Source organism: Symsagittifera roscoffensis, chromosome 3, assembly GCF_963678635.1.
Source record: "Symsagittifera roscoffensis chromosome 3, txSymRosc1.1, whole genome shotgun sequence".
In the NCBI taxonomy this organism is placed as follows: domain Eukaryota; kingdom Metazoa; phylum Xenacoelomorpha; order Acoela; family Convolutidae; genus Symsagittifera; species Symsagittifera roscoffensis.
This window is the reverse complement of record NC_087064.1, coordinates 40,539,072-40,563,824: the sequence shown is the minus strand read 5'-3', so window position 1 is coordinate 40,563,824 and position 24,753 is coordinate 40,539,072. Positions and strand designations below refer to the sequence as shown.

Genomic DNA, 24,753 nt, shown 5'->3' with positions numbered 1-24,753 from the left:
ATTAGCAATTCTGAGATGGTTTTCTTTTGTATTTTTGTCAGAGGAATTCAAGAAGATATATGTTTTTGGTAATATCCTTCGATAAATGTGATTTTTGAAACTATTGCTAGTGAAAAGGCAATTCATGATTTTTTGGGAACAACAATTCTTGACTTTTGACAAGTGGGTTAGATATAGGGAAACTTTGGTAAGACCAGTCTAATGAGTCGAGTTTTAAGTTGCTAGTTCTTTCTTTTTAATTATAGGATGATCGGGAGTCTTTTTGTGGGAGCATAATATTAAGCTAGGAGATCAGGTGATTTTTCAGCTTTAGACCTTGTCTTTTTTTTGGTCTGAGCTCATACAATAATGTTAATTTTCATGTTCAGTGATAGCAGGGGATTGTAAATTTCATATAATGTTTATTTGAGTTGCGTCAAATTAGAGGTTGTGGTTGTTTATGACCTGAAGGTTCTGAAAGTGGACTTACAGTTTTAGTTCAAGTTTTGAACTAATCGTTCATTTGATTTGTGGTGGAGAATTGAATATGTGAAAACTTGGAGAGCTGCGATTGGCTAACTGTTTCAAATTCATTTCCGAGAAATTAAAGTTTGGTTTTGGAATTTGAATTCATTGAAAAAGAATCAGACATATATCTTAAAAAGATGTTTAAGAGGGGTATAGAGGGTATTTGCCAAGTAATTGTATACTTTTGAGTGTGTTTTGTTTTCAGCTTGGCTCTTGAAAATCGAATTTTTTTTAAAAAATTTTTGATTTTGGAAAAAAAATTTTATAATCATTTCTCGGTTGATTTCTATCTCTAGATGGCTGGTGTTGTTGTGATTTTTCCTCTCTTCCAGATATTCAGTTCAATTGTAAAATTTGAGCTGATTTGAAATTGAACGTTTTGTTTTAGCAACATTTTTCAGAAAAATTATAGGTTTTTGATCTGTGAAAAGAACTGTTGAATGTTTTGATCCGAGAGTTAAAAAATTGTATTCTGTCAAATTTACATATTATAGCTGTTGTAGCTTCGAATTTCGAAACATATTTTTGATCGCTGACTAGTTTATATTTATCTTTTGGTAGATATTGTTGTTTTTTGAGGTGTTGTTTAGTTGTTGCGTCGAGTTCGGAAATTGCGTTTCGGTTTCTGAAAAATTGGTTTATTAAAACATGTTTTTGTACCGAGGTTTGTGATGTTTTTTTTTGATCTGATAAATGTTTTGTTCTGTTTGAGTGGTGTCATAGCAAGGTCGTATATAGTATCTTGTATTCAACAATTTTGTAAAACTATGTTTTGTTTGTTTCCCAGTTCATCTCTTGACGCTATTATTAGAATGATTGATTCACAATCCAGTTATTAATTTTGATTTCCTATACTGTAAGTTCTTACTCTTTTTTGAGATCATCCTAATCCTTAGGTCGTATTTTTGTGGCAAGACGGGTTTGCGAGGGAAAATATCAATTCAAAAAGATAATTCGTTAGTGCTCTCGAAGAAATGTTTGAGTTTGACGGTTGGGGAATGCAAAAATACTTGTCTTTCCTTGAAGGTATATGGGTTTTCGATGTATGATATCTGGGTAGATGTTTCAGATTCAGTTGACTGCGTTATTGAATTATTGGTTGTGCGGGATTTTCGGTTTGAATTTTGGAGTGGGTCAACCGTTGAGGAATCTGTTTTTTGATAATGATCAGCAATTCTGAGATGGTTTTTTTTTGTATTTTTGTCAGAGGAATTCAAGAAGATATATGTTTTTGGTAATATCCTTCGATAAATGTGATTTTTGAAACTATTGCTAGTGAAAAGGCAATTCATGATTTTTTGGGAACAACAGTTCTTGACTTTTGACAAGTGGGTTAGATATAGGGAAACTTTGGTAAGACCAGTCTAATGAGTCGAGTTTTAAGTTGCTAGTTCTTTCTTTTTAATTATAGGATGATCGGGAGTCTTTTTGTGGGAGCATAATATTAAGCTAGGAGATCAGGTGATTTTTTAGCTTTAGACCTTGTCTTTTTTTTTGGTCTGAGCTCATACAATAATGTTTATTTTCATGTTCAGTGATAGCAGGGGATTGTAAATTTCATATAATGTTTATTCGAGTTGCGTCAAATTGGAGGTTGTGGTTGTTTTTGACCTGAAGGTTCTGAAAGTAGATTTACAGTTTTAGTTCAAGTTTTGAACTAATCGTTCATTTGATTTGTGGTGGAGAATTGAATATGTGAAAACTTGGAGAGCTGCGATTGGCTAACTGTTTCAAATTCATTTCTGAGAAATTAAAATTTGGTTTTGGAATTTGAAATCATTGAAAAAGAATCAGATATATATCTTAAAAAGATGTTTAAGAGGTGTATAGAGGGTATTTGCCAAGTAATTTTATACTTTTGAGTGTGTTTTGTTTTCAGCTTGGCTCTTGAAAATCGAAATTTTTTAAAAAAATTTTCAATTTTGGAAAAAAATATTTATAATCATTTCTCGGTTGATTTCTATCTTTAGATGGCTGGTGTTGTTGTGATTTTTCCTCTCTTCTAGATATTCAGTTCAATTGTAAAATTTGAGCTGATTTGAAATTGAATATTTTGTTTTTGCAACATTTTTCAGAAAAATTATAGGTTTTTGATCTGTGAATAGACTGTTGAATGTTTTGATCCGAGAATTAAAAAATTTTATTCTGTCAAATTTACATATTATAGCTGTTGTAGCTTTGAATTTAGAAAAATATTTTTGATCGCTGACTAGTTTATATTTATCTTTTGGTAGATATCGTTATTTTTTGAGGTGTTGTTTAGTTGTTGCGTCGAGTTCGGAAATTGCGTTTCGGTTTCTGAAAAATTGGTTTATTAAAACATGTTTTTGTACCGAGGTTTATGATGTACTTTTTGATTTGATATATGTTTTGTTCTGTTTGTGTGGTGTCATAGCAAGGTCGTATATAGTATCTTGTATTCAACAAATTTGTAAAACTATGGTTGGTTTGTTTCCCAGTTTCTCTTGACGCTATTATTAGAATGATTGATTCACAATCCAGTTATTAATTTTGATTTCCTATACTGTAAGTTCTTACTCTTTTTTTGAGGTCATCCTAATCCTTGGGTCGTATTTTCGTGGCAAGACAGGTTGGGGAGGGAAGATATCAGTTCAAAAAGATAATTTGATAATGCTCTCGAAAAAATATTTAAGATTAACGGTTGGGGAATGTTAAATCAACCCAAGAGGGGAACACAAATAGATTCTTCGATAAAATTATAGTACCTATTAAATTTAAAGTTATTTCTAGGCCTGGGTCAGTTTTAAGAGGTGAGATTCAAGTGAGGGATGAGAAACCGAAGTTCTTCATTTTTTAGCCCAATTTCAATGGTTTGAGTCGGAAGAAAATTTCCAGTTAGTCCTGGATAGTTTATAAAAATAGGATAGTGAATCGAGGTTTGACACTTCAAATAAGGAGATCAGCTCGAAGTTTTGATCCAAGGAAAGCCTTGATGATAGAAATTTCAATTAAAGTTGTTTCAAGAGCAAAAATTTTAGAATTAAAGACTTGAAATTGACAAAATACAGATCCAAGGGAAGCCTTGATGATCTGATCAAAAAAATCTTGATTTGAAATTTATAAACAAGAATAAGCCTTGATCAAAAATTTCAAGAATAATTGAATGGTTAAAAATGGTTAAAGCTTCAAGAAAGGTTTTATGATCTTGTTTCTAATTAGGTTAATTGTTTAAAAAAATTTATTGTCGTAGATGAAGGAGAGCAACAACAGAAATGATACATGAGAAGCAAAAAATCATCAATTTTTGGATGAATTTACCATTAAAGTTATTTATTATTTAATTTATTCATTTTTTAAATTATAATTCAAAACAAAACACATATAAAAAAAGTAGTGCAGATTTAGAGTTTTGAGGTAGATGTAGTTTTGTTTGTCGACAGTTTATTTAAGTTCTATTTTAAATAAAGGTATTATCAAGACAATACGGCTGATTAAGTCAGTTGTTTGGCTCTATTTAAGACAGCTTAAACAAAATTTTGAAATTTAATGATTTGTTTGATCGTCGTCGTCTGCTTTTTCTCGCTTTGCGATGCAGTTATTTGGCTTTCGTCATTTTTCTGACCCGACTTTGTCTTTAGTAATTGCTCGGCTTCACTATAGTTTTTAGGACGTGGAAATAACTTAAGTTTAATTTTTGTTTGTCTTGGTTTTTTTTTCGTTTTGTCACATCTTTGTTTTTTCAAAACCTGAGTTAGTATAGGTCTGCTCGAATCTCGTTTGGTCGCACCAGATATGTTTAGAACCGGGCGGCCTTCTCATTTTGTTTTGTCGATTACCAACACGCAATTTTTAAAGTGAAAACACGTGAAAATTTATAAGAGTGTAGATTATTTTCGGATGGGGTACATCGTCTTTTCGTCACGTCATCTAATTTTCGGCCGGATAGATTCGTGCAACTTCTTAGTCTAATACCAATCCTAACCTTATTCTTATTAAATCTAGTCTCAGTAGGTTTAGTATATTTTGGTATTCTTGCGAGGTTAGAAGAAAAGAAGAGCAACTGCTTTCTAAGTTAAATAATTTTTTTATCTGGCTGAAACTATAAATAGTTCAAGCTTTACAAACTATCACAAGTTTTGTAATGGATCATAATTGGTTATAGTTCTAAATAGCTTACAGTGATTTCTAGCTTGTAATGGTTGGATATAAAATACTTTTTTTAAACTGATTCCATCACTCTCATTAATTAAGTTTCTTCATAAAAGAAACCCACATTTCAAAAAAACTTCATAATTCAATGTACCACAATTTTTAGAGTGGGTCAGCGTGGTCAAATTTATAGTGGAAATGCCGAAAAATCTAGTTGATCTTGCACTTGTACTTTATGCCAAATTAGCCAGTTGCTCTGCGAGTAGCAGAGTATTTCGATGACAGTAATCAAATAGAAGCAATTGTTAAAGAAAAAAAAAGGTTCGAAGATAGTATCATAGGAATTTAACTAGAATTATATAAGTAGTTCACCATCTCGTTCATTTCGCCATGTCAGACCCGCGTCTCTCGACTCAGAAATTTTTTTCGGAAATCCGATTCGGCCATTAGGACTTCAATATACATTCCCGGGTTGACCAAAACTTCTTATCATACAATTTTCATATATGAGAAACTTCTTGTCATACAATTTCATACAATTCCATACGTACAAAAAACTGTATGAAAACTCTATGATAAACATTTTTCCATATATGAAAATTGTATGATAAGTGTTTTCCCATAAACCAAAAAGTTTGATTTTTTCTTTCTGAATTTAGCCTCTGAAAAATTTTCGGTTGTGTTTGCAACCGAACACAAGTGACAAAGACCTTGGTTACTCAAAACACCAAAGGTTGGACGTCTTGCTTTTACAATGCTTAGAAAACGACCTGCATTTGGCTGTCTTTCACAATTAATGTAACAAAAGTAACAAACTTTTATTTTTTGGCAAAATTTTTTAATGATGATTATTTCAAATTTTTGATTTTTCAAATTATCAGACATTGATTAAGGCATACATTAACACCCCATTTAAAGGAAATAGGAGTTTTCTGCGTTTTTGAAAAAACAATTTATGTGAAAAGAAAATAAAAGCCAATTTTATCGTATCCAGGACTACGTTATGCACACAAAATATTAAATTTTGCATGCAAAAATTTTTTTTCGAAAAATGTTTGTTTGCGTACGAAATCCGATTTGCTGTTGAAAAAAAAAAAAAATTTTGGGCCAAATTTTCAAAATTACTTCAAAACGCCAGTCGCCATCAAAAAAATGCCAGTCATACAATTTCCGTATATGGGAATTGTATGATGAGCATTTTTTTCAAAAAACGAAAATCTCAGTTTTTTTATCACCAGACTGTTTTATTAGAATCAAACAGCAACAGAAATAAGTTTATACCAATTTTCAACCATTTTTATAAACTGTATGAAAATTGTATGACAAGCATTTTTCCACACACTTGATGTATGGAATTGTATGATAAGCATTTTCGGTGTATGGAGGTCACACCGGGTTATTGATACCATTAAGCCTTCTAATACCTCGAGATTTACTTGAGTTATAAAAATTTTCGCATTAATAGCCCACGCTGTGCTATAATTTTTTCCTACATCGAGAAAAAGTCAAAAATTATGAAACTTTCATTTATGCTTATGGAACAATAGTATAATGGATCAAATTATTTTTCCAAGAAAAAACAGTTTCTACCTCGAATCAAACCAAAACTGAAAAACCTTAGAAAGAGCTTTGCCGGAGCTGTGGTCCACGTTCACTTTTGACATGTTTAGGCTGTCTGGTATGACCCTCAACTGGCTGCTCAGCTGCAGAAAGAAGTGCAGCATGGACTCCTCTGAGCAACAAACGCCCCACAGTTTTTATACAAAATTTTCGTTTCTATTTTTGAATGTAGATGAAAATATATTCTAATCAAATCGTAAAATGCCTTCAAAATTACGTTTATTAATTTTTTTTTGTTGAATAAGAAAACTAAATTTACTCTGTTGCTAATTCGGCACTAGTTTAAAAAATGTTCGAATTCCACTGGTATAATACTAAACTGATTAACTAGTGATAAAAGAATAAAAAGAGAATTAAATTAAAACTGTTTATTTTCTCTTTAACTGGACTTCAAATAGAACTATCCAATGGACATCGAATGGACACATTCATTCGACTTCGAATAGACACAAACATGACATGTATCCAATCAAGAATTGAAGAACAAACTAAACTAACTAATAACATAGTTCACATGATTTTCCGAAGCAGGAAAATTTATATCTGACACATTGAAAGGTAGCCGATATAACACTCATTTTCTTTTCTCTGTGTACTCCAGGGGTAAGAGAAGCTAGAAACCAAGTTACTTGCCGGGGCGAGGTCCCAGACTCATATCCAGACTTTGAGGGTCGCGCCGCATCCGGATTTAGAACGAGAGTTAACTTAGTTTTTTTTCAGTTTGCATAGTCGCACCGAGAATTTGAGTCTGGAACGTCTGGACTTGAGTCGCGCCGTGGGCCGCGAAAGGGTGGACATCTCAAAATTTGGTCGCAAAATTCTGGTCAAGGGTCGCGAAAGTCTGGACACAAAGTTTTGTTCGCGAACTTTTGGTCGCAAAAAATTTTTTTACAACTCGTGGTTGTTGAGAAATTGAAGAATAAAAAATTGAAAAAAATGACTTCAAAACTAAAAAAGTTTTAAATAATTTTGAATTCATTTGAAAGAATTTTGATTCTGATTTTTCTTGAATTAGGAATAAACAAAATTTCCTTGAAAAACGATGAAAGCTGGCGATTTTTTGAGATTTCAGCATTGAAATGTCTTTTTTCCTAAAAATCTTCAGAGAACATGCAAGCTAATCTCGATCATTTGAAACGATACAAAAAATAATTATGAAATAAAGCATTGGACAAGAGAAAAATGAACGCTATTTTGACAGTTAATTGTTTTGCTGCATCTGCCTTGGTATGGAAAGTCGCGCCGTCTCCACCTCGGTTGTGAGGAATCAATTCTTGGTCGCACAGTCTCCGTCTTGGTCTGGAAAAACGCGCCGCCTCCACCTTGGTCTGGAAAATTGCGCCGTATCCGCCTTGGTCCGGTCCGTCTCCACTCTGATCGCTGAAGTCGCGACACATCCACCACGGTGCCAAAAAACTATTTCCCGGTTGCGCCGACTCCACCTCGGTCTTAAGGTCGCGCCGTCTCTGCCTTGGTCTGGAAAGTCATGCCGTCTCCACCCTGGTCTAGAAAGTCGCACCGTATCCACGGTCGCGAGGAACATATTCTTGGTCACGCCGTCTCCGCCTCGGTCTGAAAAGTCGCGCCGTCTCCGCCTTGGTCTGAAAAGTCCCGCCGTCTCCATTTTGGTCTGGAAATTCGCGCCGTCTCCGCTTCGGTCTGAAAAAGAGCGCCGTCTCCACCTCGGTCGCGTAGGCTTGAAATTGAAATTTTTGGTCGCGCCGGCCAGGTCGGTTGCGCCGTTGCTTTTTGAGTCGCGCCGTTTCCTGAATAGCGCCGTATCCGCCTGAGTCGCGAAAGCCTCGAAAAACTTTTTCTTAGTCGCGCCGTCTCCATGTTGGTCTGGGGACTCGCGCCGTGTCCGTTTTGGTCTGAAAAGTCTGAAAATGGCTGAACTTGGTCGCGACGCTCACGCCTTTTCTTGGGCTGCAGGGTCGCGCCTTATCCGCCTGTGTCGCGAAAATCGCGCTTGAGTTTTTTAGTCGCGAATGTCTGATAATGGCAAATCTTGTTCGCAAGAGTCTGGATAAACTAAAACTGAGTCGCCATTCTTTGGTCGGGCAACTTTCGCTTCGGTCGCGAAATTCGCGACGCATCGACATGGTTGCGAAATTCTGAAGAGATCAGGTTTTTGTCGCTAAAGTCTGGACATGAGTTTGGGACCTCGACCCAGGGTTAAACACCATGGAACTTACAAGAGATGAAAACAAAATAATAACAGTGTATAAGTTTGGTGCACAAACCTAGAGTCTACACCCAGTCCATACAAATATCTACCGGGAATATTTAGAGGATGTTGATGAAGAATTGAAAATATGAAATCGATGAAATGGTCTCAGTGTTGAACAAGCTATTATATGTTCACACTTAGCTAGTATTTTGATGGGTAGATATCCAAAAACGGCCGCAACATAAACTTGCATGTCACACCGATGATAACAAAAAGAGAGCTTGTGAGTTTTGGAACGATAATTTGTGCTAAATAGGAATTGTTACAGAAATCTCTGTTCCGTTATTGTTTCGCTATCGATAATGGAAGAAGTATTGCTCAGCTGGTCTTGAGCTGATGTGTCTACTTCGAGCAAAACTCATCCTGCAACTATCATAGAAGGGTGTATCGAGGAATTAGTGGTAATTTTCTCCTCGGATATTTCGGCTACTCGGGCGGCTTGTTTTGCAATTTCTTCCAATTGGGCAAAATCTCTGAAGGAGAATTGACGGTACTGATACCAGGCTGTAATTTCTCCTTTTCTTGCTTAGCGAAATCACCTCAAACAGTGGTTGCCTACGGCTCTTCTTCCAAAATGATGACCACTTGTCAGTCGTTGCCCAAAAATGCATCTATCATCATGGTATCGTTATAATTATTTTCTGTAAAATTTGAAAATTGTTTGTTCAAAACTTCGAATGGCTCCAATTGATACTCATTATAATGATTAAAGACAATTTTCCTAATAGAAATTGGGAAGATTAACGAAATTGGCACACTTTTCAAGTAGTAAACAAACGAATGAACGAAAAACAGAATTTTTTTTTGAGATTTATAATCTAAAGAATGAACGCAGATTTAATTTTGGAATTCGGTAAATTCTCTATCGAATCGGTGTTTCTGGATGATGGTTTAACGCCTTCATTGGACAATTTAAACCCCAACTTTTCCGTACATTTTTTTTAATAATGCGCATTTTAATGCGATAACAATTGTATCCGCCTGGGTCGCGAAAGTCGCGCCTGTGTTCATCGGTCGCGAAAGTCTGAAAATGACAAACTTTGGTCGCAAGAGTTCGGATAAACTAAATTTGAGTCGCCATAATTTGGCCGGGAGTAGTAGAAGAGTAGGAGAGAGTGAGGGGAATGTTGAAGACCCCATGTATTAAGATGGGGAATAGAGCATCCGGTCTGCAAGCTATGCTTTAAAATAGGGAATAGATTCAGAATGTATTAAGATAGGTAATAGGTTTCCTAATGTATTAACATGGTAAGGTTTCAGATGAAAAGTTTCAGATTTTTTTTTGTTTCCGACTTTTTTTTGAGCTCGATGGTGTCAATGTTTGCGTTTCTTAGCTAAATACTACAATTTGGAAGTTTTGATTAACGTTTTTATATGTTTGAAACTATGAAAAACTATCTACAGCTTTAATGAAACCTAACGAAACTTCGAGAAAAAAAATCATGTTTTTTTTAAAAACAAAAGTATTAAACTCAAAAGATGAAGTATATAAATCACTGCTTCGTATAATCATTTTATCACAAGTTTTTAGTTAGTCAACCAATACCGAATTGAGTGCTATTAGGTTATCAGTTATTTACAAGTTCAAAGCTTTTGTGTGCATTCCGTCGTCCTGAAGTTGTCTTTTCGGGTAAAAGTAATTCAATCCCTTCTTTGTTTGCTCGTATGTAACAACCAAATGAATAATGGTTCTAAATCTTCTATATGTTGAAGTCAAGTTGATTGCTTCGTCGAGTACCTTCCTGCATTTTTCCATAGAGTCATAGTCGGAATCCTCAAGAACTTTTTTATTCGATCCTTTGCTGCTATATTTCATCTTGTCTGATTTGTTGTCATAGCAACCATAAGTCTTGCTACATAAACATAGCATCTCCGTACACATAAATTCTTCTTTAAACAGTCCAGGCTCTCACTCATTGTGTTTCATGTGAACGCTACAACATGTTCGAGGGAAAAATTGTTTTTTGGAATCCGCTCTAAATGAATCTCTGCAATCATTTTTTCTCAATTTTTCTCAGTCATCTTTTTTATCCGGACGATTACAATCATACAGGTTTTCTTCGGCAAGAGCTATATAAAGCGAGTCCGTGTCCATTTCTAATTCCTCAAATTTATTAACATCACAAGTTTTGTCGAAAAATTGTAGTGAAGTTCAAGCACTCTCAGCTTAGCATACTGCAGAATGAAAAATCCGACAATTATGGGTTCTTTGTGCTCAATTGTTGACTCTAGTAACTCAATCTCGTACAAGTCCTTCTGAACAGTGTTCCATCGTTTGAGGAAAGGTTCATTAATTGCTTTGCGTGTTTTCTCATCATTCAAATACTTTGTGATCGTATGTCTCGATCTATCCATTATCTGGTAACCGTAGGATGAATTATCTAAAAACTTCATAGTCTCTGCAACAACACTGGATAAAGGCTTCTCATCTCCTTCCCTTCTAGCATCAACAACTGACTGAACAAACTTTTTGAAGCATTTTCGAGGGAGATACTCTACAAAGCGGTACTCTTTTGTACACTGTAAGCCAAGTTCCATATAGAATTGCAAAAGAAGAGTAATGATTGAACCATTTTCTAGTTTGAAACTAGATATTAGCAATCGCTGGAGATGCTTAAGAAGACATTTTCAATGGCTTAATTTTGCATATATTCCCCAGTATCATTTCTTCCTCCTTCAGTGTTTTTGAAAATTGGAGGAAGTTAGCAAATTTAGTGTTCAGTTCATCTGGAACAACTAAGTCACACTGAATATAGCCATAAAGGGATCCATCTCTTATTTTTTCCAATAAAAGATCAGTAGAGAGGCCTTTTGTAGCAAAAATTGGATCGGATATGATTCTTAATTTTTTCGTTCGTTTTGAAGTTTTTCCACCGCTCACATTCCCACTTTTTTTCGATTTTGGATCGTTTTTCGCGAATATACTCACGTCTCAAGTCATCCATCTCTCCCCTTTTGTTTCCTCTCTCAATATCTTCATCGCTCAGTGAGGGACGAGTGTCCTGGCAGGGACAGAAGTGGTAATATATCCCAGCGCTTCAAACACTGCTTTTGCAGTGATCGCAATATCCATCTACATTGAAACAGTCAATTTTCTTTTGCTTTCCAGATGTGTGAAAGCTCTCAACTCTGCATTCTGGTCTTGTTTCTTGGTAGTGTCTCCATGTTCTCAAAAGTGCGAGATATTTTATGTCGAGCCTTGAACTTTTGCATCTCAAAATCAAACTTGTTTCATGTGTACAATCCTGTTGGCATGTCTTGACACATTGAGTAGGGATAGAGCTGACTTGCATCAATTCCAACGATTGATTTACAAACATTTGATGAAATTTTGATGAAAGTTTCATCAACTACAGCTTTTCGCGTGAACACAATTGATGGTCCAGCTGTCATGTCCTTTCTAATTTTCTCGCACAAATCTCAATTAATTTCGCAAAATGGATAGAATTTTCCATTGGTTGATTTGTGCAGAAAAAATTTTTTGCCAGATTTGGAAGAGTATATCGAAGTTTCAACAAATCTATTTCTTTTTGATGATAAAACTGAACCAATTTTTGCATTGCTTCAAGGGTTGGAACAACAATTTTGTTGTTGTACCACTGCAAAAAAAACTTTAAATGTGGTCATTCTATGTTTCTGCCATATCTCTTATAAAAGTTTGTAATTATCCCATCCAGATGCCGGCACTGACTTGATTTGAATTTTTTTTAGTGCTTGCTGCTCATCAAGTCCGCTTGATCTCAAGTTCTGATAATCTTTAAAGTCTTTATCAAGAGGGTTGTTGTTTCTCAGTTTACTGAAAAAAGAAGCTTCGTATGGAGGTAATTCTTCATTCTCGAGCTTTCCGCACTGTCAAACCACTCATACGGGAAAAATCTTTCTGTCTCACTAGCTTTTTAGGCTTTAAGAAAGGAGTCTAGAGATGTTGCTCCATCCAAAAATTTTGTGATGGCAAGAAACTGTATGTCTCCAAATTTGAAGGATATGAAATCGTTAGCCTTTTGATACCCATTGGTTCAGCTTCTTTTTTTATTGATTAAGTAGGGAATCAGATAGCTCTTGATCAAGTTCAGATCATATCTTCCACTGTTAAACCCTAATACAGGTAAGGCGTAAACATACCTCTCCAAAATTTGTTTCAAATCAATCAGCTGATTTTTCTGCATTCTCAAACACTGAGTTGACTTATCAGTTGCCTGTGTGTCCTCTATACATTCGTCTTCATAATCAAAATTTTTCATTCAACTCTTTGAAAATTTTCGACAACCTCATTCACTACTCTTTCAAATCTTGAAATTTTTTTCTCAGTTCGAGCTTACTCTTTTTTTCAGCCAAAAGTTCGAGCTTGATTACAAAATTGATAATCAGTTTTTGCGGATCCTTGTTATAAAGAAAAATTGGTTCAACTATCAGGCTCGAGGATGTTGATACAGAAATTGGAACATGTTTTCCAATCCAGGTTGTTGTTTGGGTAGCTTTCAGTTCATCTGATGGATTACATATCGACTCAAAATCGAAAATGGCTAGGTTGTTGAGTAGTGTGTTATCTTTCGAAACTGGAATATTGAAACCTTCCAATTTTTCAAATAGCGTTTCTCGGAGTGTATATACATTCTTTGGATAAATGTGTCGCCCTCGATCTTTGCAAGTCAAAAGATGTCTGTTGAAAATGTTCGACCTGTTGAAGAAACAGTCACAGCTAGGACATCGGAAACACTTGAAGGAAGAATCAATATCATCTGTGTGAATAATATGATTGTTGAACCTTAACAATTTCACGATTTTGTCAAAATTTCCAATACTTCGTTAGGCTAATTCTCTTACATATTCCTCTTCCTTAATGTCAAAATCATAGATGAAAATCTTGCGATCAACTATTTCCTCGACAAGAGGTAAATCATCAATGGCAACTGCGCGAAATTCTTCGGATCGTATCCCGATTATGATATTAAACAGCTGAGATGTATGAGCATCGAGGTTACTATGACCACGGAAATACTTTTTTAACGCACGGAAAAGGCAAATATGATCTTTGTATGGTAGTTTATCTTTATCCGATAAAAGAAAGATAGTTTACTTGCGTATCTCGTAGTAAGGCTCAGGCAAGACAGAGTCCGGACATCCCATTGTGATGTTTTTTTAGTAATTCAGCGAAAATAGTGACATTTGTGATCAATTTGAACCTCAATTTGGGTTCTGACGTTCTTGAGTGCATTGCTCCACGGTATCAAATTTTTCGACTTTTCCCTGGATTGTAATCAATTCCGCTTTCGTACACAGTAAAAGCGATTTTTCAAACCAAATATTGTTTTCGTGTGCGTAGTAACACCGAAAATCTCCCATTTTGACATTACGAAGAACAAAGCCAAGAGCGACATTGATTTTTGCAGCGGAATCCAGCTTATTGAAAACTTCTTCAAGCTTCTTGTTGATAATCTTGGTATCTAACTTTGACATTTGAAAGTTAAACAACTTATGTCTCTCAATCTCTATCTCAGTATGCACCAGGAAGTGCTCACAAACACTCAACTCCTCCATATTTTGGTCGAGCAATCTCAAGTTGGTCGAGAAAATTGTCGACGGATTGTCATGGTCGCGAATTTCTGGTGAGGTCAGGTTTTGGTCGCGAAATTCTGGTGAGGTCAGGTTTTCGTCGCGAAAGTCTGGACATGCCTAAATTTGGTCCTGAAAGCATGGACATGCCAAAATTTTGATGCAAAAGGCTGGACATGAGTCTGGGACCTCGACCCGGGATAAACACCATGGATATTACTAGAGATGATTACAATATGATAACAGTGTATAAGTAACGTGCAAAAACCTATAGTACACACACAGTCCATACATATATCTACAAGGAATATTTAGAGGATGTTGATGAACAATTGAAAATATGAAATCGATGAAATAGTCTCAGTCTTGAACAAGCTACTATATGTTCAAACTTGGCTAGTATTTCGATGGGTAGAGCTCCAAAAACGGCCGAAACAAAAATTGCATGTCACATTGATGATAGGAAAAAGAGAGTTTGACAGTTTTGGAGTGATAGTTTGTGCTAAATAGTAATTGTTACAGAAAACTCTATTCCGTTATGTTTCGCTATCGATAATGGAAGAGGTATTGCTCAGCTGGTCTTGAGTTGATGTCTCTACTTCGAGTAAATTTCATCCTGCAACTATCATAGAAGGATATATCGAGAAATTTGGGATAATTTTCTCCTCGGGTGTTTCGGCTACTCGGGCGGCTCGTTGTGCAATTTCTTCCAATTGGGCAAACAAGAATTGACGGTACTGATACAGGCTGTGATTTCTCCTTTGCCTTGCTTAGCGAAACCATCTAAATCAATGGTTGCTCCGGCTTTTCTTCTAAATTGATAACCACTAGTCAGTCGTTGCCAAAGAATACATCTGTCGAAATAATATAGTTCTATTTTTCTTCTGTAAAATTTGAAAATTGTTTGTTTACGTCTTCGAATGGTTCCAAACGATACTCAATATATTTATAAACAGATAATTTTCTTAATAGAAAAAGGGATGGTAGACAAAATTGGTACACTTTTCAAGGACTAAAAAAAGAGTGCAGGAAATACAGATAAGTTTTTGAGTTTTATGAATTACAGAATGAACGCGATTAACATTTACCTTTGGGAATTAGTAAATTTTTTATCGAATCGGTTTTTCTGATCAATGGTTTAACGCCTTTATTGGACAATTTAAACCCCAAACTTCCCGTTTATTTTTCAAAAATGCGCTTTTTTGAAATTTTTGAAACTAAAATCTTGCCAATGTAACAATTGATAACAATTGTATCCGCCTGGGTCGCGAAAGTCGCAGCTGATTTTTTCGGTCGCGAATGTCTGAAAATGGCGAATCTTGGTCGCAAGAGTCTGAATAAACTAACTTTGAGTCGCCATATTTTGGTCGGGCAACCTCCTCTTCGGTCGCGAAATTCGCAACGGATCGTCATGGTCGCAATTTACTGGTGAGGTCATGTTTTGGTCGCGGAAGCTTGGACATGCCTAAAATTGGTTTTGAAAGTGTGGGCATGCCAAAACTTTGTCGCAAAAGTCTGGACATGAGTCTGGGACCTCGACCCGGGATAAACACCATGGAACTCACTAGAGATGAAGAAGATATTATAACAGTGTACAAGTTATGTGCACAAATCTAGAGTCTACACACAGTCCAAACATATATCTACAGGGAATATTTAGAGGATGTTGTTTAACAATTGAAAAAAAATGAACTCGACGAAATGGCCTCAGCGTTAAATACGCTGATTTTTGTTCACACTCGGCTAGTACATCGATGGTTAGAGCTCCAAAAATGGCCTAAACAGAAAATTGGACAAATCAGAAGATAGGAAAAAGAGAGTTTGAGAGTTTTGGAATGATAGTTTGTTATCTCTGCTTCCGTTATCGTTTCGCTGTCGATAATGGAAGAAGTTTTGCTCAGCTGGTCTTGAGCTGATGTGTCTACTTTGAGCAAAACTCATCCTGCAACTATCATAGAAGGGTATATCAAGGAATTTGAGGTAATTGTTTCCTCGGATGTTTCGGCTACTCGGGCGGCTCGTTGCCTAATTTCTTCTATATGGACAAAAACTCTGAAGGAGAATTGACAGTACTGACACCAGGCTGTGATTTCTCCTTTCTCTTGCTTAGCGAAATCACCTCAATCAATGGTTGCCTACTGCTCTTCTTCTAAATTGATGGCCACTAGTCAGTTGTTGCCAAACAATGCATCTATTATCATAATATTGTTATAACTATTCTCATTAAAATATGAAAATTTTTTATTTAACTCTTCGAATGGTTCCAAATGATACCCAGTATAAATTTACACAGACAGCTTTCTTAATAGAAAAAGGGATGATAGACAAAACTGGTACACTTTTCAAGTACTAAACAAAAGAGTGAAGGAAACACAGATAAGTTTTTCGAGTTTTATGACCTAAAGAATGAACGCGATTCAGATTTAACTTTGGGAGTTGGTAAATTTTTTATCGAACCGGTTTTTCTGATCGATGGTTTAACGCCTTCATTGGACAATGTAAACCCCAACTTTTCCGTATAATTTTCAAAAATGCGCATTTTTGAACTTTTTGAAACTAAAATCTCGCCTATGTACCAATTGATAACGATTGTATACGCCTGGGTCGCAAAAGTCGCACCTGAATTTTGGTCGCGAAAGCCTGAAAATGGCGAATCTTGGTCGCAAGAGTCTGGATAAACTAAAATTGAGTCGCCATAATTTGGTCGGGCAACCCACTCTTTGGTCGCGAAATTCGCAACGGATCGTCATGGTCGCGATTTACCGGTGAGGTCAGGTTTTGGTCGCCGAAGTCTGGACATGCCTGAATTTGGTTTTGAAAGTGTGGGCATGCCAAATTTTTGTCGCAAAAGTCTGGACATGAGTCTGGGACCTCGACCCGTGATAAACACCATGGAACTTACTAGAGATGAATATAATATGATAACAGTGTATAAGTAAAGTGCACAAACCTATAGTATACACACAGTCCATACATATATCTACAAGGAATATTTAGAGGATGTTGATGAACAATTGAAAAAAAAAAAGAAATCGACGAATTACCCTCAGTGTTGAATAGGCTGATTTATGTTCACACTCGGCTAGAAATTCGATGAGAAGAGCTCCAAAATGGTCAAAACAGAACATTGGATAACACAGATGTTAGGAAAAAGAGAGTTTGTATGTTGTGGAATGATAGTTTGTGCAAACAGTAATTGTTACAGAAAAACTCTGCTTCCGTTAACGTTTCGCTGTCGATAATGGAAAAGTTATGCTCAGCTGGTCTTGAGCTGATGTGTCTACTTCGAGCAAAACTCGTCCTGCAACTAACATAGAAGGGTATATCAAGGAATTTGAGGTAATTGTTTCCTCGGATGTTTCGGCTACTCGGGCGGCTCGTTGCCTAATTTCTTCTATATGGACAAAAACTCTGAAGGAGAATTGACAGTACTGACACCAGGCTGTGATTTCTCCTTTCTCTTGCTTAGCGAAATCACCTCAATCAATGGTTGCCTACTGCTCTTCTTCTAAATTGATGGCCACTAGTCAGTTGTTGCCAAACAATGCATCTATTATCATAATATTGTTATAACTATTCTCATTAAAATATGAAAATTTTTTATTTAACTCTTCGAATGGTTCCAAATGATACCCAGTATAAATTTACACAGACAGCTTTCTTAATAGAAAAAGGGATGATAGACAAAACTGGTACACTTTTCAAGTACTAAACAAAAGAGTGAAGGAAACACAGATAAGTTTTTCGAGTTTTATGACCTAAAGAATGAACGCGATTCAGATTTAACTTTGGGAGTTGGTAAATTTTTTATCGAACCGGTTTTTCTGATCGATGGTTTAACGCCTTCATTGGACAATGTAAACCCCAACTTTTCCGTATAATTTTCAAAAATGCGCATTTTTGAACTTTTTGAAACTAAAATCTCGCCTATGTACCAATTGATAACGATTGTATACGCCTGGGTCGCAAAAGTCGCACCTGAATTTTGGTCGCGAAAGCCTGAAAATGGCGAATCTTGGTCGCAAGAGTCTGGATAAACTAAAATTGAGTCGCCATAATTTGGTCGGGCAACCCACTCTTTGGTCGCGAAATTCGCAACGGATCGTCATGGTCGCGATTTACCGGTGAGGTCAGGTTTTGGTCGCCGAAGTCTGGACATGCCTGAATTTGGTTTTGAAAGTGTGGGCATGCCAAATTTTTGTCGCAAAAGTCTGGACATGAGTCTGGGACCTCGACCCGTGATAAACACCATGGAACTTACTAGAGATGAATATAATATGATAACAGTGTATAAGTAAAGTGCACAAACCTATAGTATACACACAGTCCATACATATATCTACAAGGAATATTTAGAGGATGTTGATGAACAATTGAAAAAAAAAAAGAAATCGACGAATTACCCTCAGTGTTGAATAGGCTGATTTATGTTCACACTCGGCTAGAAATTCGATGAGAAGAGCTCCAAAATGGTCAAAACAGAACATTGGATAACACAGATGTTAGGAAAAAGAGAGTTTGTATGTTTTGGAATGATAGTTTGTGCAAACAGTAATTGTTACAGAAAAACTCTGCTTCCGTTAACGTTTCGCTGTCGATAATGGAAAAGTTATGCTCAGCTGGTCTTGAGCTGATGTGTCTACTTCGAGCAAAACTCGCCCTGCAACTAACATAGAAGGGTATATCGAGGAATTAGTGGTAATTTTCTCCTCGGATTTTTTGGCTACTCGCATCTATCATCATAATTTTATCATTTTATTTTTTGTAAAATTTGAAAAAGGTTTGTTTAAATCTTCGAGTGGTTCCAAATGATACTCAATATAATTTTAAATAGACAGTTTTCTTAATATAAAAAGGGATGGTAGACCAAATTGGTACACTTTTCAAGTACTAAACAAAAAAGTGAAGGAAACACAGATAAGTTTTTTGGGTTTTATGATCTAAAGAATGAACGCAATTCAGATTTAATTCTGGGAAGTGGTAAATTCTCTAGCGAATCGGTTTTTCTGAACGATGATTTAACGCCTTCATTGGACAGTTTAAGACCGAACCTTTCTTATCTTTTTTAATAATGCGCATTTTTGAAATTTTATACAACTAAAATCTCGCCTATGAAACAATTGATAACAATTGTTTCTGCCTGGGTCGCTAAAGTCGCACCTGAGTTTTTTTGGTCGCGAAAGTCTGAAAATGGCATATCTTGATCGCAAGAATCTCGTAAAAATAAATTTGAGTCGCAATAAATTGTTCGGGCAATCTCCGCTTCGTTCGCGAAATTTGCGACGGATTGTCAGAGTCGCAAAATTCTGGTGAGATCAGAGTTTGGTCGCAAAAGTCTGGACATGCCTAAATTTTGTCGCAAAAGTCTGGATATGACTCTAGGACCTCGACCCGGGATAAACACCCTGGAACTTACAAGAGATGAAAACAAAATACTAACAGTGTATAAGTTATGCGCACAAACCTAGAGTCTACACACAGTCCATACATATATCTACAGGGATTATTTAGAGGATGTTGACGAACAATTGAAAAAAAAAGAATTCGACGAAATGGCCTCAGTGTTAAATAGACTGATTTATGTTCACACTCGGCTATTTATTCAATGGTTAGAGTTCCAAAGATGGCCGAAACAGAAAATTGGATAACACAGATGATAGGAAAAAGAGAGTTTGTGAGTTTTGGGATGATAGTTTGTGCAAACAGTAATTGTTACAGAAAAACTCTGCTTCCGTTATCGTTTCACTGTCGATAACGGAAGAAGTATTGCTCAGCTGGTCTTGAGCCGATGTCTCTCCTTCGAGCAAAACTCATCCTGCAACTATCATAGAGGGGTATATCGAGAAATTAGGGTTAATTGTCTCCTCGGATATTTCGGCTTCTCGGGCGGCTTGGTATGCAATTTCTTCCAATTATGGGCAAAATCTCTGAAAAAGAATTGACGGTACTGATACCAGGCTGTGATTTCTCCTTTTCTTGCTTAGCGAAATCACCTCAATCAAGGGTTGCCTATGGCTCTTCTTCTAAATTGATTACCACCAGTCAGTCGTTGCCAAACAATGCATCTATCATCATAATTTTGTTATAAAAATTTTCTGTACATTTTTTTGCTTAAATCTTCGAATGATTCCAAATGATACTCAATCTAATTATAAATAGACAGTTTTCTTAATAGAAAAGGGGATGATAGACAAAATTGGTACATTTTTCAAGTACTAAACAAAAAAGTGAAGAAAACACAGATAAGTTTTTTTGAGTTTTATGACCTACAAACTGAGCGCAATTCACATTTAACTTTGGGAATTGGTAAATTCTCTATCGAATCGGTTTCTCTGACCGATGAAGTAAAGGCTTGATTGGACAGTTTAAGACCGAACTTTTCCGCATCTTTTTTATTAATGCGCATTTTTGATATTTTAAAAAACTAAAATCTCGCCTATGTAACAATTGATAACAATTGTGTCTGCCTGGGTCGCGAAAGTCACGCCTAAGTTTTTCGGTCGCCAAAGTCTGAAAATGGCAAATCTTGGTCTCAAGGGTCTGGATACTGGATAACTAAATTTGAGTCGCAATAAATTGTTCGGGCAATCTCCGCTTTGGTCGCGAAATTTTCAACGAATCGTCATGGTCGCGAAATTCTGGTGAGGTCAGGTTTTGGTCGCGAAAGTCTGGACATGCCTAAATTTGGTCGCAAAAGTCTGGACATGAGTCTGGGACCTCGACCCGGGATAAACACCATGGAACTTAATAGAGACGAATACAATATGATAAGAGTGTATAAGTTATGTGAACAAACCTAGAGTCTACACTTAGTCCATACATATATCTACAGGGAATATTTAGAGGATGTTGATGAACAATTGAAAAAACTGAAATCGATGAAATGGCCTCAGTGTTAAATAGGCTCATTTATGTTCACACTCAGCTACTAATTCGATGAATAGAGCTCCAAAAATGGCCGAAACAGAAAATTGGATAACACAGATGAGAGGAAAAAATGAGTTTGTGAGTTTTGGAATGATAGTTAGTGCAAACAGTAGTTGTGACAGAAAAAATCTGCATCCGTTATCGTTTCGCTATCAATAATGGAAGAAATAGTGCTCTGCTGGTCTTGAGCTGATGTGTCTACTTCGAGCAAAACTCATCCTGCAACTATCATAGAAGGGTATATCGAAGAATTAGGGGTAATTGTCTCCTCGGATATTTCGGCTACTCGGGCGGCTTGTTATTCAATTTCTTCCAATTGGGCAAAATCTCAGAAGGAGAATTGACAATACTGATACCAGGCTTTGATTTCTCCTTTTCTTGCTTAGCGAAATCACCTCAATCAATGGTTGCCTACGGCTCTTCTTCTAAATTGATGACCACTAGTCAGTCGTTGCCAAACAATGCATCTATCATCATAATATTGTTATAATTACATTTTGTACAATTTGAAAGTTGTTTGTTTAAATCTTCAAATGGTTCCAATTGATACTCAATATATTTATGAATACGCAATTCTCTTAATAGAAAAAAGGCATGGCAAACAAAATTGGTACACTTTTTAAGTACTAAACAAAAGAGTGAAGGAAACACAGATAAATTTTTGAGTTTTGTAACCTAAAGAAAAAACGCAATTCAGATTTAACTTTGGGAATTGGTAAATTCTCTATTAAATCGGTTTTTCTGACCGATGGTTTAACGCATTCATTAGATGATTCAAACTCCAACTTTTTTGTACATTTTTCAATAATGCGCATTTTTGAAATTTTTGAAACTAAAATCTCGCCTTTGTAACAATTGATAACAATTGTATTTGCCTGGATCGCAAAAGTCCGCTTGAGTTTTTCGGTTGCGATAGTCTGAAAATGGCGAATCTTGGTCGCAAGAGTCTGGATAAACTAAAATGGAGACGCCATATTTTGGTCGGACAACCTCCGCTTCGGTCGCAAAATTCGCGAAGGATCATCATGGTTACGAATTTCTGGTGAGGTCAAGTTTTTGTCGCGAATTTCTGGTGAGGTCAGATTTTGGTCGCAAAGGTCTGGATATGCCTAAGTTTGGCCTAGAAAGTGTGTCCATACATATATCTACAGGGAATAATTAGAGGATATTGATGAACAATTGAAAAAAAAAAGAAATCGACGAAATGGCCTTAGTGTAAAATAAGCTAATATTAGTTCACACTCGGCTAGTAATTCGATGGGTAGAGCTCCAAAAAGGGCCGAAACATAAAATTTTATAGCACAGAACATAGGAAAAAGAGAGTTTGTGAGTTTCCGAATGATAGTTTGTGCTAGATAGTAATTGTTACAGAAAACTCTGCTTGCGTTATCGTTTCGCTGTCAATAGTGGAAGAAGTATTGCTCAGCTAGTCTTGAGCTGATGTGTCTACTTCAAGCAAAACGCATCCTGCTACTTTACAGAAGGGTATATCGAGGATTTTGGGGCAATTGTCTCCTCGGATGTTTCGGCTACTCGGGCGGCTCGTTGCGCAATTTCTTCCAATTGGGCCAAACCTCTGAAGGGGAATTGAGGGTATTGATATCAGGCTGTGATTTCTCCTTTGTCTTGCCAAGCGAATTCACCTCAATCAATGGTTGCTCTGGTTCTTCTTCTAATTTGATGACCACTAGTCAGTCGTTGCCAAACAATGCATCCATCATCATAACATCGTTATAATTATTTTCTGTAAAATTTGAAAGGTGTTTGTTTAAATCTTCGAATTGTTCCAAATTACACTCAATATAATTATAAATACACAATTTTCCTAATAGAAAAAGGGATGACAAACAAAATCGGTACACTTTTCAAGTACTAAACAAAAGAGTGAAGGAAACACAGATAAGTTTTTTGAGTTTTATGATCTAAAGAATGAACGCGATTCAGATTTAACTTTGGGAATTGGTAAACTCTCTATCAGATCGGTTTTTCTGACCGATGGTTTAACGCATTCATTGGATGATTTAAACTCCAACTTTCCCGTACATTTTTTAATAATGCGCATTTTTGAAATTTTATACAACTAAAATCTCGCCTATGAAACAATTGATAACAATTGTTTCTGCCTGGGTCGCTAAAGTCGCACCTGAGTTTTTTTGGTCGCGAAAGTCTGAAAATGGCATATCTTGGTCGCAAGAATCTCGTAAAAATAAATTTGAGTCGCAATAAATTGTTCGGGCAATCTCCGCTTCGTTCGCGAAATTTGCGACGGATTGTCAGAGTCGCAAAATTCTGGTGAGATCAGAGTTTAGTCGCAAAAGTCTGGACATGCCTAAATTTTGTCGCAAAAGTCTGGATATGACTCTAGGACCTCGACCCGGGATAAACACCATGGAACTTACAAGAGATGAAAACAAAATACTAACAGTGTATAAGTTATGCGCACAAACCTAGAGTCTACACACAGTCCATACATATATCTACAGGGATTATTTAGAGGATGTTGACGAACAATTGAAAAAAAAAGAATTCGACGAAATGGCCTCAGTGTTAAATAGACTGATTTATGTTCACACTCGGCTATTTATTCAATGGTTAGAGTTCCAAAGATGGCCGAAACAGAAAATTGGATAACACAGATGATATGAAAAAGAGAATTTGTGAGTTTTGGGATGATAGTTTGTGCAAACAGTAATTGTTACAGAAAAACTCTGCTTCCGTTATCGTTTCACTGTCGATAACGGAAGAAGTGTTGCTCAGCTGGTCTTGAGCCGATGTCTCTCCTTCGAGCAAAACTCATCCTGCAACTATCATAGAGGGGTATATCGAGAAATTAGGGTTAATTGTCTCCTCGGATATTTCGGCTTCTCGGGCGGCTTGGTATGCAATTTCTTCCAATTATGGGCAAAATCTCTGAAAAAGAATTGACGGTACTGATACCAGGCTGTGATTTCTCCTTTTCTTGCTTAGCGAAATCACCTCAATCAAGGGTTGCCTATGGCTCTTCTTCTAAATTGATTACCACCAGTCAGTCGTTGCCAAACAATGCATCTATCATCATAATTTTGTTATAAAAATTTTCTGTACATTTTTTTGCTTAAATCTTCGAATGATTCCAAATGATACTCAATCTAATTATAAATAGACAGTTTTCTTAATAGAAAAGGGGATGATAGACAAAATTGGTACATTTTTCAAGTACTAAACAAAAAAGTGAAGAAAACACAGATAAGTTTTTTTGAGTTTTATGACCTACAAACTGAGCGCAATTCACATTTAACTTTGGGAATTGGTAAATTCTCTATCGAATCGGTTTCTCTGACCGATGAAGTAAAGGCTTGATTGGACAGTTTAAGACCGAACTTTTCCGCATCTTTTTTATTAATGCGCATTTTTGATATTTTAAAAAACTAAAATCTCGCCTATGTAACAATTGATAACAATTGTGTCTGCCTGGGTCGCGAAAGTCACGCCTAAGTTTTTCGGTCGCCAAAGTCTGAAAATGGCAAATCTTGGTCTCAAGGGTCTGGATAACTAAATTTGAGTCGCAATAAATTGTTCGGGCAATCTCCGCTTTGGTCGCGAAATTTTCAACGAATCGTCATGGTCGCGAAATTCTGGTGAGGTCAGGTTTTGGTCGCGAAAGTCTGGACATGCCTAAATTTGGTCGCAAAAGTCTGGACATGAGTCTGGGACCTCGACCCGGGATAAACACCATGGAACTTAATAGAGACGAATACAATATGATAAGAGTGTATAAGTTATGTGAACAAACCTAGAGTCTACACTTAGTCCATACATATATCTAC

General features: G+C 36.3%; 3 protein-coding genes across 3 annotated transcripts in view; all 3 read left to right on the top strand.

Annotated features, from left to right (window-relative positions):
• LOC134842830 (LRP2-binding protein-like) overlaps positions 1-6,618 on the top strand; it is a 47,548-nt gene extending 40,930 nt beyond the window's left edge. Inside the window, exon 7 of the mRNA XM_063859329.1 lies at positions 6,288-6,618. Within this exon, the coding sequence (XP_063715399.1) occupies positions 6,288-6,353 (66 nt within the window). The 3' untranslated portion in view covers positions 6,354-6,618. The remainder of the gene's footprint in view (positions 1-6,287) is intronic.
• Positions 1-24,753, top strand: part of LOC134842828 (uncharacterized) — a 554,076-nt gene that overhangs the window by 202,694 nt on the left and 326,629 nt on the right. The gene's annotated exons all lie outside the window — the stretch shown is intronic.
• LOC134841709 (potassium voltage-gated channel subfamily H member 6-like) overlaps positions 4,457-24,753 on the top strand; it is a 633,879-nt gene continuing 613,582 nt past the window's right edge. Inside the window, exon 1 of the mRNA XM_063857742.1 lies at positions 4,457-4,466. The gene's annotated coding sequence lies outside the window, so the exon portion shown is untranslated. The remainder of the gene's footprint in view (positions 4,467-24,753) is intronic.